Raw genomic sequence first — 13,456 nt, forward strand, 5'->3', positions numbered from 1 at the left:
ATTTGCTTGTCTGTGTATCTACCGTGTGATGTTAACTGACATTCATGATAATAATAAGTAAGGTACCATAAAATTCAAGGTGCCTTGCAAATTGCTGAAGTTTAAATAACATTTAATATGATTCTAATGCTAAGTATGTTTACTGAGTTTTCATTGCAAATGTAAATTTGCATCTTTGGAGGGTGAGTGAGTTGGATAGAGAGGGGTATGGCTATGAAGAATGAAAGTCAGTGAATAAAGCAAAAATTAGAGTCAAAATTACCCTTGAAAATTGTTTAAATTGCCCACAAGGTCCATTAAGCGTGGTTTTATGAATACTACCTTATGCAATAATTCTTGGGCACATCAAGTTTTGAGAATAATTAAGGTAATTTTAAAAGAACAAAAAGTGGGGTAGGGAAGTTTCTAGGCAGATGTCTGGGCATTTAAGATATTCTACATGTAAAATGATTATCAAATTTCTAAATGGTGAATAGTTGATGAGTGAATTCCAGAGTCACTGTTTGCCTGCAGAGTTTACTCCTTTTGGTTTGATACAAGGTCTCCATAACTATAATACACATTATAGACTAGCGAACAGACTGGTGATGGTGGGGGGGGGGGGTGGGCAGGAGTGGCAGGTGACAGTAAAACAGAAAGTAAAGTCACCTGGAACGAGGGATTTGAAAGTGCTCCAAACTCTGTTTCTTTTTTGTACATCTAGACACTTTCACCTCCCTCCCCTCTCTATCTCTTTCATGGCTTTTTATTTTATTTTCAAAGGGATGAAGGGCTTTAACAAGGGTAGAGATTACTGTTGCTAATTCACCACTATCTCAGAGAGGTAATAGAAATAATATTAAGAAAGTATAGATTTCCTTGTTTACTAAGTAAGAGGTTTTGTTTGTTTTCTATCAAGACTTGCTAGCTCTTTATTTTCCTTTTTTATTATGGGATAACTTACATAAAGTACATAAATCTTAGGTGTACAGCTTGATGAATTCTCACATATGTAGTCACACCGTGTCAATATATAGAACATTTCCAGTACTTCAGAAAGCTACTTTATGCCCTCTCCCAGTTAATGCCATCCCCAAAGTAACTACTATTATTTTATTTTTAACCTTTCTTTGTCTCAGTTCCAAATGACATTGGTATCATAAATGATATTGGAATGTAGAATGCACAAAGAAATAGAACGCATTCAAAACTGCAACAGATGTTTCAATAATTCATGGTTTGAGAAAAAACAAAAACAAAAACCAAAAAGCAAAAAAACTTTTTTTTTTTTAACACCACGAACTAGGACATACCTATACTCATTTCTCCACAATTACAAATGGTATCTAAGAGCATCATGGCTTCCTCTGATTCACCAATCTATAGAGTGAAAAACACAGCCACCAGGAGCTCTGCTGTGAGCATCTTCTCCTTTCTAGAAACCAGTCAGACTGAGGCTAGAATCCTAGTCCCAAACCCAAATTCCTGGGAAAGGTATCTTACTGCTCCAGCTTGAGTCAGACGTCTGCTCCTAGAACAATTCACTATGGTCAGGGGCATGGGTTCAGGCTTGTACAAAATGGCTACCAGAGGCTCATAAGTGACAGCTTGTAGATCTGTGGGGGTGGGGTGGAGAGGCAGTTCCCAGAAAAGGACTGGGTTGGGAAGATAACCTCAGAAATCTATATTGTTGCCCTAAATCTGATTCTCAGGTTCTCCATATACTTGCTCTATGATACTAAAAAAATGATTTCTTAGTTCATATCGTGAATATATATTACTTTCTTAGTCTTTTAAATGAACACAAAGAATTCCACACACTGTTTAAATTTTTAGAGATTATAAATCAAACTAACAAGCTGTTAGATTAAAAAGCTTTATCCTGCTACCTTGACACACCTATGTTCTAGCAAGCATACATAAAATAACCCATAAGTTTCAAATACAGAATCCTTGAATCCCTGGTTGAGGTTGGTTTTCAGGACTTATTTTGTTTTGAACGACGTTTACTTCAAAAGATCTTGTTTAATTGACCCTTGCTGGAAAAACATTTTCCCATGGCATTGCTTAATACTTTAATATTTCTCCTTAGAATTAAAATTTTATAAGCCTTTCATTCCTAGAGTAAAGCAAACAAACATCAGAATTCATTATACCCACAAAGAATCTCTAAATTGCTTAGTTTTTTTTTGTTCTAGTTTAGTTCAAGGCTTTCTCACTGGCCCCTAATCTTCCTTTGTCTACAAATTCTACCTCTACTCCCACTCCTCTGGAAGACGGTAAGACCTGAGTTTCCTGAGCTGTGGCTTGAACATCTTTATGTCTTCTAAGGAAATTATCAGCGGATACATTCTAAACAAGTCATCTGAACATTCACAAACACATAAAAGAGGCGGGGTCTGGAAGTCAGAGCATGTGACCCGGACAGGCTTCAAAGCCAGCCATCTGCGTGGTCATTGGTAGCAGCTGGTAACTGGAAGAGCTTGAGAGGGTAATTGGGAAACGAAGTTGGGCGTCCCAGCTCTGCCACTAACTGGCTGAACTGGAATTGAGTCACTCAAAACTCTTTAACCTCAGCGTCATATCTGTGAAATTGGGATAAGGATCGCCACCAGCTTTGGTGGGGGGAAGGGAATCACAACTTGTCTGAGCTTCAATTTCTGTGCCTGTTACAGTTTTTTTAAGACCGTGTCCTGTCCACCTCACAGGGATTTTGGGGATGAGTGGGAGAAGGCACAACCTTTCGGAGGAGCTTCAGTTTCTACATGTGTAAAAAGCTTAGAACGCACGGCTAGCCCACCAAAATCCGTGTTAAAACAGGAAAATGGACGGAAAAACTTTGCAAAATGTAGAAGGCTGTGCAGTATGAATTATCTCGTACTGATAACACAACAAAGAGACCTAAAAAAACGACTGTGGGTCTCTTTCGTTCCGGCTCCAATGTTACAACCCCAATGTAAACCAAGACCACTCTTTTAAATCATTCCTGCGGCTGGGAGCAGCTACAGAGACCTTGCCACGCCCCACTGGGCCCAAAAGGGCCGGGAGGGGGCGTGGCCCAGCCCAGCCAGCCCATCACGACGCCCCGCCCCGTCGCGCCCGCGCCTGCGCCGTGCACACCAACCGGCCTCGAGCGCCCCGGCGGGAGGTAAGGGGTTTGCGGGAGGCTGCTTCGGGGGCGTCAGGCCCTGACCGGCTGGGCGCTGAACCCGCGCGCGCGAGAGAGACGCCGGGTGGGAAGCCCGGCATCAGGTCCGGAGTGCGAGCGCTTTGGGGGTCCTCCTGGCTCCACGAAGTGGCGGTTTCGTTTTTGGAAGCTCTCTTCGAAGCGGGTGTTGGGAGGCGGCCGACAGGGCGAGCTTGGCGGCCTCCCGGGGTCGCGGGGTGGGAAAGTTTCCTGCGCCTGATCTGCCCGTGACGCAGTGTGGGCCCTAGGTCGTCAGGGTCGCAGGGTCGCCGGCGCCTTGGTCCCGAGACCGCTCGTGCATCCGTTCCCAGGTGGCGGTGTCTGGTGTTTTGTGGCCCAGGGGTGCCGGGGGCGACACAGCGAGCGAGAGGTGACTCCAGGCTCGGGGGCAATGAGGGGAGGACTGGGGAGCCAGAAATCGGAGCCTTCTGTCAGCCACATCGGAAGGTGGTTCTGGAAGGTCCCGCATCTCACTCCCTCCTTTATAAATTCAGAATCAGAGGGCTTAGAGAAGAGACCATATGGGAGGACTTGGGGCCATGACTTTTCTTTCCCAAGTCAGTGCCCCGTCTCGGGGGGACGTGCCTGAGAACATTCGGGGCCACCAGTGGGAAGACCTGTGGGATCTCTAGGACGGTGTTCATCGCTTTTGGGGGGCGGAAGGTTGCCGGCAGTTTTGGAGTTTTTTTGATAATTGGGGCTGTTTCACTTTTAAATAACCTCTTAAGTAATTTAGTGAACCTCCCAGTACTTTCCTCACGGGAAACCTGAGTGTTAAGGGTACGCAGGTAATAATAGTTGTAAGCACCCAAGGATCGGTTGCAGAGCACCTGGCACCCCCGCCTCCCAAGTATTAGGGCAGCTCTTGACTTATAAATGTCAGTTGGTCCATGTGAAACATCAGTTAATACATTTTTTAAGAAGTCTATTTATTTTGAAATAATTTTACAATTACAGAGAAGTTTCAAAAGAATAGAGTTTTCAGGGCGCCTGGATGGCTCAGTCAGTTGAGCCTCAGGTCGTGGTCTCAGGGTTAGCGAGTTCGAGCCCTCGCATGGGGCTCTCTGCTGTTAGCACAGAGCCAGCTTAGGATCCTTTGTCCCTCTACCCCACCCCACCTCTCTGCACCTACCCCGCTTGTGCTGTCTCAAAAAAATTTTTTTTTAATAAAAAAAAAGTTCTTTATAGCTTTTAAAAAAATGTTAACACCTTATATAATTATAGTACAGTAATCAAAATTTTAAAAGTTATCATTAGTACAATTCTATTAACCAAACTACCACTTTTTTTTTTTCAGATTTCATAATTTTTTTTTATACTAATGGACTTTGTTTCTGTTCTGGGATCCAGTATAAGATCCCACATTGCTTTTAATCGGAGTGGCTCATTAGTCTTTTCTTGTTTTTCCACATCTTGACACTTTTGAAAAATCCTGGTCAGTTATTTTGTAGAGTGTCCCTCAATTGGATTTTGTCTGATATATTCTTATGATTAGATTACAGCTGTGCATTTTTTGTTGATGCGGCGGAAGTGGATGTACCTTCTCAGTTCCTCATATGAGAGGTTCATGTTATGAGACACTGCTTTTGATATTATTGATCACTTGGTTAAGATGGTGACTGCTATGATTCTCTAACGTAAATGTACTACTTTTCCCTTGAAATGGGAGAGTTTCTAAACTATGCAGGTATCTTGTTTCTCCTCAGACTTTTCACTTGCTGACTTTACCATCCATTGATGGAAGTTGCCTTCATTGATTATTACTGTGATTATTTTAAAGCGTTTTTAAAAATATTTACTTATTTTTGAGAGAGAGAGACAGAGTATGAGCAGGGGAGGGGCCGAGAGAGAGGGAGACACAGAATCGGAAGCAGGATCCAGGCTCTGAGCTGTCAGCACAGAGCCCAGAGTGGGGCTCAAACTCACAAACTGGGAGATCATGACCTGAGCTGAAGTCAGATGCTCAACCAACTGAGCTGCCCAGGCGCCCCTATTCTTTCTTTGACAGACATGTGTCTTTCATCTTCTATAAAATATTCTGTTCTTTGTTCAGTCCTAGTATACACATCAAGGATTTTCAGGATTTCTTACTCATACTCCTATAAAAAAACAAATTTACTGATTAGCATACAGTATAGTTGTGTGTAGTTCTTTTTGTCTTCAGCCTTTTAGTATCCTCTTAAAATATATTTTTCCATGGGCAGCTGGGTAGCTCAGTTGGTTAAGCATCTGACTCTTGATTTCTGCTCAGGTCATGATCTCATGGTTTGTGGGATCGAGCACTGCGTAAGGCTCTGCACTGGCAGCACACAGCCTTCTTGGGATTCATTCTCTCTCTCTCTCTCTCTCTCTCTCTCTCTCTCTTTCTCTTTCTCTCTCTTTCTCTCTCTCTCTCTCTTTCTCTGTCTCAAATAAATAAAAAAAAAATAAATAAAAACTTTAAAAAAATTGTTGTCCAGTTACCTAGATTATTTTCTTCCCCCACTTCTTTCAGTGTGGTTATGCTATTCGTTGGTAATAGTTTTGTTTTTTTATAGCATGTGTTCCATTTTGTGTTCCTCCACATTTTGTGTTCTTTTTTTAATTTTCAAAGTTTCATTCTTTGTAGTGTACAGTTCTGTGAACTTTGACAAATGCATGTAATTATATATCTACCACCACCTTCATGATAAAGAACAATTCTATCGCCCCAAATATTTCATTACATTTTTAAAAAAATGTTACAAGGAAATCAACTGTACAGAAGTTTAGGAGGTTAGGCATTTTTGTGGTTTTGTCTCTTTTATAGGCATATTTTACACAGTTGTGATGTTAATGTAAATGTATTTTTTATTTTTGTGGCTTAATTATATTGGAAATACGTTCCAATTTTTTAAATGTATTTTTAGTGTTTATTTTATTGTTTGTTTATTTTTGAGAGAGAGAGAGAGAGCCATGTATGATCAAGGGAAGGGCAGAGAGGGAGACAGAGGATCTGAAGTGGGCTCCATGTTGACAGGAGAGAGCCTGATGTGGGGCTGAACCCACAGAACCGCAAGATCATGACCTGAGCCAAAGTCAGACACCCAACTAACTGAGCCACCCAAACATCCCGCGTGTTTACTTTTGAGAGAGAGAGAGAGAGCAAGCCGGGGAGGGGCAGGGAGGAGGGAGGTACCGAGGGTGCCAAGTGGGCTCTGTGCTGACAGCAGAGAGCCAGATGTGGGACTTGAACTCATGAACTGTGAGATCATCAAGAAATGTTGAAATACACTTTTACCTATTATTCAATTATATTTTAAAACCACATTTTGGGGGTACCTGGCTGGCTTAGTTGGTAGAGCCTGTGACTCTTGATCTCGGGGTTGTGAGTTTGAGCCCCACATTGAGCATAGAGATAAAATAAAAATAAAAAATAAATAAACCCACATTTTGTATATTGGATGAAGACCTACCTTTAACAGCTTACAAAGATTATTTGAGCTATTTTATGATTGGAGCCACTGCTGGACAACTTTCTGTTTTAATAACATCATGATTTATGCAATTATTTGAATGTTATACAGTAAAACCTTGGATTGCAAGTAACTTGGTCTGCGAGTGTTCTGCAAGATGAGCAAACATTTCTAACAAATGTTGACTTGATAAATGATTGGTGTTTTGCCATAGGAGTAGTACTTCGACATGGTGCCGAATGTCACATGATCACAACTGAGCCAATGTTTCTTGAAATTTGCTTTGATAGGAGTGCTTTGGACTCCAAGCATGTTTCTGGAATGCATTATGCTTGCAAACCAAGTTTATACTGTATTCTCATTTTAGTGTTATATAAGCATTTTATTATAATTTTATAAAAATGGAAATGGTGGCGAGAAGGAAAAAAAGACTGGCCAGAGGGAGACCAAGAGTTAGAAAAGTCGCTAGGGAGGTTCTTGGGGCAAAATGTCTTCCCTGATAGATGGCTTTAATGAGGCACCAGATTTTCCTTGGACACAGAAAGCTGAGGGTAGAATCATGCACAACTCTAACCTGGAAATATCACTTTTGGAACTGAAAAAAAAAATCATCATAGCATCGGGGAACAGTGCCAACAAGTCAAATATTTAATAATTAGGGTTGTTATGTACACCATAAGCTGGTTAGTGGAAGGGAAAGCAGAAACATTAGAGTTGTGTATCAAATGATACATAAATTTTAGAGGCAGGTGGAATATATAAAAGAACATCTAGGCAGAGCATCACTGCAATGCCAAAAGTAGAGATTGGGTGATAATACTTAGATTGGGTTTATCTACTTATGAACATTGTATTTTTTTGTTCAAATAATAGGGAACTCTTGGAAGTTTTTGTTCAGAGGAGTAGCATGTTGCAGTTGGTGTTTGAGTTCTATTAATTGGTGGTAGTCTGAGGAAAAACCTGGAAGAGGGGAAAGAGTCTAAAGGCAGGCCAATTAAGACACCTGTAAGGTGCTATGCATATTGCATTGTTGGAGTGATGGAACTAGAAATGGTGAAGAAGAGACATGTGGAAAAAATATTTTATTCCATCAGCATATATTGAGTATCAGGTATGGTAAGAAAATAGGAATGGTGGTAGATGTAAAGATTTCTTCCTATAGTATATAATCTGCATGGTAGAAAAAAACACAAGCAATGTGATAAACTGGGAACATTGTGAGACAAATAATTGATAATTTATGAGTCTATTATATGTTAAATATAATAAGAAAAAGACATCCCCTGTAGTAAAATAGATACATAGCACTAGTAGGCAATTCATAAGAGTGCAAATGGCTAATAAATAAATCCTACCATTTTTGAATGTCTAAGGAGAACCATACCATGTATTGGTGGGAATATGGATAAATGGGCATTTTGATATGTTGCTAATGGGAATGTAAATAGGCACAACCTTTGGGACATGTGGTATCAAAACTTAAAAAAAATTGTGCACATATACTATTTGTAGTTATTTTGAAGAACCATCATAGATGGTAGTATGGATTTATGTGTAAGAAGGGTACTTATGCTGTAGTGTAGTTTACAATAGTGGAAAATTGGAACAACCTAAATAGCCAGCAACAGATGATTAAATTATGGAGCATCTATGTAATGTAACACTATGCTTCTATAAAAGATGCATTATAGAAAAATAATAATTTACATGCAAAGATTTTTATTATTCAAAATAAATCCTTTTTTCTTTCATTCATTCATTTATCCACCCAGTAACAGTATACTTTATTATAATCATAGCTCCTCACCATTCATCTCCTTTGGGTTTATTATTAAAGTGTGCCTTTTAGTAGTTCTTTTTTAAAAAAAAAATTATTTTTTTATTTTGAGAGAGTGAGCGAGCGAGGAAGGGGCAAATTTTTTTTTTTTTTTAATTTATGCTTCTTGGGGCTTATGTACATTTTCAGTTTGAGGTCTTGCATCTTAATTCTCAACATATTCTCTCTTTTTGTTTTCTTTCAGCATATTCACTTTGAATAATATTTTCACCACTTTCTTTATTTTTCCTTTATGGGACTCCTATTTGTTACTGAGCTTCTCATTTTATCTTTTATGTTTTCCATCTCTTTATTCCTCTGACTGATATCTTCCAATCAATAATTCTCTCTTCAGCTACATAGTTTACTATTTAACCTAATTTTAGGTTTTTATTTTTCAAATTTGTACTTGGTTTTTCAGGTTAGCCTGATATGATCTCATAGTATTACCTAACTTGTAAAAATATTTTATTCCTTCCTTTGTATCTTTGAATATTTTTAACTGTACCTATTTTAATTTTCTTTAAAAAAATTTTAATGTTTATTTTGAGAAAGAGAGCAAGAGAGTGGGGGCGGGACAGAAAGAGGGAGACAGAGTATCCAAAGCAGGCTTTGTGCAGTGAGTGCAGAGCCCGATGTGGGGTTCAAACTCTTGAACTGTGAGATCATGACCTGAGCTGAAATCAGGAGTGGGCTACCTAACTGACTGAGCCACCCAGATGCCCTTTAATTTCCTTTTTAGATTATTATGTCTAGTCCCGTAGCTATGAATTTTCCTGTTGGCTCTGTGGACTCTTTTGGCAATGAACTTATCCGTATATCTCCAATTCCCACTTACCTACTGTAGCTGTTGAACTCTCTTTATTTTTGATGTGTGGAGATTTTCCTTTTTTTGCTTTCAAGCTTAGACATAAAAACCAAGTTACTAAGTCGATGAGATAGTCTATATAACCAACACTTCAGGATTTTCAACTGTGAAGGAAAGGAGAGAAACAACATTATTTATAGTTCTTAATGCTTCTGGAGTGATCTCTTTTTTTTTTTTAATATCATAAAACAATGGACTCTGTCCTCTGAAATAACTAAAAAATACATTAATAATTATTCATAAAGATTCAGGGACTCCATAAAGTATATTTGGGAACCTCTGTCCATAATGGACCCTGGTTTAAGACACCTTAACCCACTGGGATTAACATAGCTTAAAATTTTTTTAAATATAGGAGAGGTTGTGGGCTAATGAGATGGCATGAAAGCAAGGTTGCACAACAGTGGTTCTCAAGTTTAGTTAAGCTGTGGAGTCCTTTACTGATGTAAAATCTAATAAGCTCAAATTTATGAAATATATATAAGTAAATTTTCTCCAGTTGAAGCAGGCATGGGATCCTGGAGCCTGCTCACTTGCCAGCCTCTGCCCTCACCTATCCTGGGGCCAAAAGTATGCCCTTTGACATTCTGCAACACTGGTAGAAGACTACTGGTGAATTAGAAAGAACATTTGATAGTACTCTCAGGAATTCTTTCTTATTCCAGCTCTGTTACTGGTTATTTGTATTGGTTGTAGGCAATGCTCATCATTGTCTACATTGTAACAAAGGGAAGAGGCAGTTTAAAGGACTTCAATGAAAAAGAATCGCATATGATGTTATATTTAAAGTATGTAATTACATAGTTACATTATGATGAGGTTAGAAATGGAGTTTGGGGGCCCCTGGGTGGCTGGGTTGGTTAAGGCTGACTCTTGATTTTGGCCTAGGTCATGACTCTTGATTTTGGCCCCACTCTCTCTCTTAGAATAAGTAAATAAACATTTTTTTTAAAAAAAGAAATGAAGTTTGATACAAGCAGAAATGTTATGAATTTTTTTCTAATTTTGCCATTTGACATCTTTTTTTTAAAAAGGTTAGTCTTGTGCAAGATATACTGGGAAATGAAAACTTGGCAGTAAATTCGTAGCTTTTTTTTAAAAAAGGTATTTAAGCATATACATTCTTATATGGAAAAAACCAGACATCAAAATGGAAAGAGGGGCACCTGGGTGGCTCAGTCGGTTCAGCGTCCGACCTCGGCTCAGGTCACGATCTCAAACTCCGTGAGTTTGAGCCCCACATTGGGCTCTGTGCTGATAGCTCGGAGCCTGGAGCCTGCTTCAGATTCTGTGTCTCCCTCTCTCTCTGCCCCTCCCCTGCTCGTGCTCTGTCTCTCTGTCTCAAAAATAAATAAAAACATTAAAAAATAAAAAAAATGGAAAGAACGGGAGAAAGAAAATGGAAAGCTTAGTTAACTATGGGTGAGGAGATGATTGATTTTATTTAATTTAAAAATTTTAAAAAATCTTTATGTATTTTTGAGAGACAGAGCATGAGCAGGGGAAGGGCAGAGAGAGGGAGACACAGAATCTGAGGCAGGCTCCAGGCTCTGAGTTGTCAGCACAGAGCCCGACACGGGCTTGAACCCATGAACTGCAAGATCATGACCTGAGCTAAAGTCGGATGCTTAACTGAGCCACCCAGGCGCCCCTGATTGATTTTACTTTATTCTCTTTTTTGTATTTTCTTTTTTCTTTTTCATATTCTCTTAAAGTGAATATACATTACTTTTGTGGAGAGAAAAGAGTTTCAAAATAAAAATTTTTTTAAGTTTACTTATTTTGAAGAGAGAGAAAGAGAGCATGAGCAGGGGAGGGGCAGAGAGAGACACAGAGCAAGAATCCCAAGCAGGCTCTATGCTGTCAGCGCATAGCCCAGTGCGGGGCTTGATCTCATGAACTGTGACATTATGACTTGAATTGAAATCAGGAGTTGGTCGCTGAACCAACTGAGCTACCCAGGTGCCCCTAAAATAAAAGATTTCTTCAAGAAAAAACAAGTCATTCAAGTTCAGAACTAAGTTGAATATATATTTAGAATAAATCATAAAATTACCTCGTTGTTGGCTTTTGAAAATAATAGAAACTGATTAAAAACATTCTTAAATATTTCCCTTTTAGGTTTTTCCATGTGAGTGGGGAAGACAGTTGCTGCAAGTAGAAGTGACATAACATTTTTCTAGAATGTCTGAAGATGAAGAAAAAGTGAAATTACGCCGTCTTGAACCAGCTATCCAGAAATTCATTAAGATAGTAATCCCAACAGACCTGGAGAGGCTAAGAAAACACCAGATAAATATTGAAAAGGTGAGTTTTTTCATTTTCTGCCACGAGAAACAGTTACATATTCTGATTTATACTTGTGCATTTCAGCTAAATTTAGAATATTAGATAAGAGGCTTTGCTAAAATATCCATCTCCTATTGATTTAACAACATTCATTTTTTCATCTGGGTTTTGTTTTACAAATATACCTCTCATATTCTTCATTTTTTAGGGAGGAATATTAGAATAGAAACTATGCCTTTTAAGTTGTACATGCTGACATATTAAGTAGTTAATAATTAACATACAAATCGTTTGATAGTGTACCATAATGTAAAGGCAGTGAACTTTGGCTCAGGGGCCTGCCTTAATTTCATTCGCCTCATGGCAAGTTTTTTTAACTTTGGGGTCTATCAGTAACTCCTATCCTCTTTAGGTGCATGTAACATAAAGAGGTAAATCATTGTGTGATATGAGGGAATTTCCCAAATTGACTTCTTCCCATTGAGGAAAGCCACAAATTAAGAAATAGCACCTAGAGATCAGTTTAGGAAATAGGTAGAGGGAAGCACTAGTCTCAGGGACTGTGGTGAAGGTTGCATAGAACCTGGACAGGTCAGTGTCTGGTGGAATAGTTGTGGCATTCGTGGGAGCATCAGGTTTACTGAGTACTGAGCATTGATTTGGCAGTTTATGTGGTTTCATTTGCTATAGGACAGGTCAGTGGGATTTGCTCCTTAAAAATGATCTCTCCCAGTGTAAATTTTTTTATTTTTAATTTTTATTTTTTAACTTATCTTTTTAATTTGTTTTCTAATGTTTATTTTTGAGAGAGAGAGAGACAGAGTACGAGCGGGGGAGGGGCAGAGAGAGAGGGAGACACAGAATCCGAAGCAGGCTCCAGGCTCTGAGCTGTCAGCACATAGCCGGATATGAGTCTGGAATCCACGAACCGCAAGATCATGACCTGAGCCAAAGTTGGATGCTTAACCGACTGAGCCACCCAGGTGCCCTTATTTATTTATTTATTTTTTTGAACTTTTTTTTTTTTTTTTTGAGAGACAGAGAGCAGGGGAGGAGCAGAGAGAGAAGGGGCCAGAGGATCTGAAGCGGGCCCTGCACTGACAGCACAGAGCCCCGTGTGGGGTTTCAACTCACCAACTGTGAAATGATGACCTGAGCCGAAGTCCGTAGCTCAACTGACTGAGCCACCCAGGTGCCCCTCCCCCACTACGCATTTTAAGCTGTGTCACTTTCTGTTAATTTTTTGTGGTGGGGGCTGGTGTGGAAGTGGTCATTAAGCCTTTCAGTGTAAACAATATTTATCACCCTCACCTGAGCACATTATACAACTAAGAAGAGTGTCAGTTTTTTTCCCCAGTAGATACCATCTGTCTTCCTAGTATTTAAATCTTTTTAAAAAGTATAGACAGTAAGTGCCAAGAATATTAAGATGGAAATTTCAATGCAAATATGAAGCTATCTAGAATTCAAGATTAGTATTTTGTCATCTTTTAATTTCTTTATCTGTAAACAGTAAGTACTGTGACTTTTTAGGGTGGAGGAGTTTTCTGGTAAACTGGTTATTCTTGTTATGAGCAAAAACAAATTATAGGGTTCCATGCTTTCATTAAGGAGGAGGGCTCATTGTTTTTTTCTTTTTAATTTTTTTTTAAGTTTATATATTTATTTTGAGAGAGAGCATGAGCAGGGGAGGGGCAGAGACAGAGAGAGAGAGAGAGAGAGAGAGAGAGAGAGAATCTCAAGTAGGCTCCTCACTGCCAGCACAGAGCCTGATTCAGGGCTTGAACCCACGAAACTGTGAGGTCATGACCTGAGCAGAAACCGAGAGTCCGACACTTAACCGACTGAGCCACCCAGGCGCCCTGAGGAGAGCTCATTCTTTT

At 39.4% G+C, this 13,456-nt stretch overlaps 1 protein-coding gene across 2 annotated transcripts in view; it reads left to right on the top strand.

The window, feature by feature from the left end:
* Positions 1-3,037: 3,037 nt before the first annotated feature.
* The window catches only part of STX17 (syntaxin 17), a 67,335-nt gene continuing 56,916 nt past the window's right edge, over positions 3,038-13,456 (top strand). The window contains exons 1-2 of one of the 2 annotated variants that reach the window (XM_023242506.2): positions 3,038-3,127; positions 11,406-11,591. In XM_023242506.2, coding sequence (XP_023098274.1) covers positions 11,469-11,591 — 123 coding nt within the window. In that variant the 5' untranslated portion in view covers positions 3,038-3,127; positions 11,406-11,468. The other variant, XM_023242507.2, reaches the window with a different exon arrangement.

This window comes from Felis catus, chromosome D4, assembly GCF_018350175.1.
Source record: "Felis catus isolate Fca126 chromosome D4, F.catus_Fca126_mat1.0, whole genome shotgun sequence".
Lineage (NCBI taxonomy): Eukaryota > Metazoa > Chordata > Mammalia > Carnivora > Felidae > Felis > Felis catus.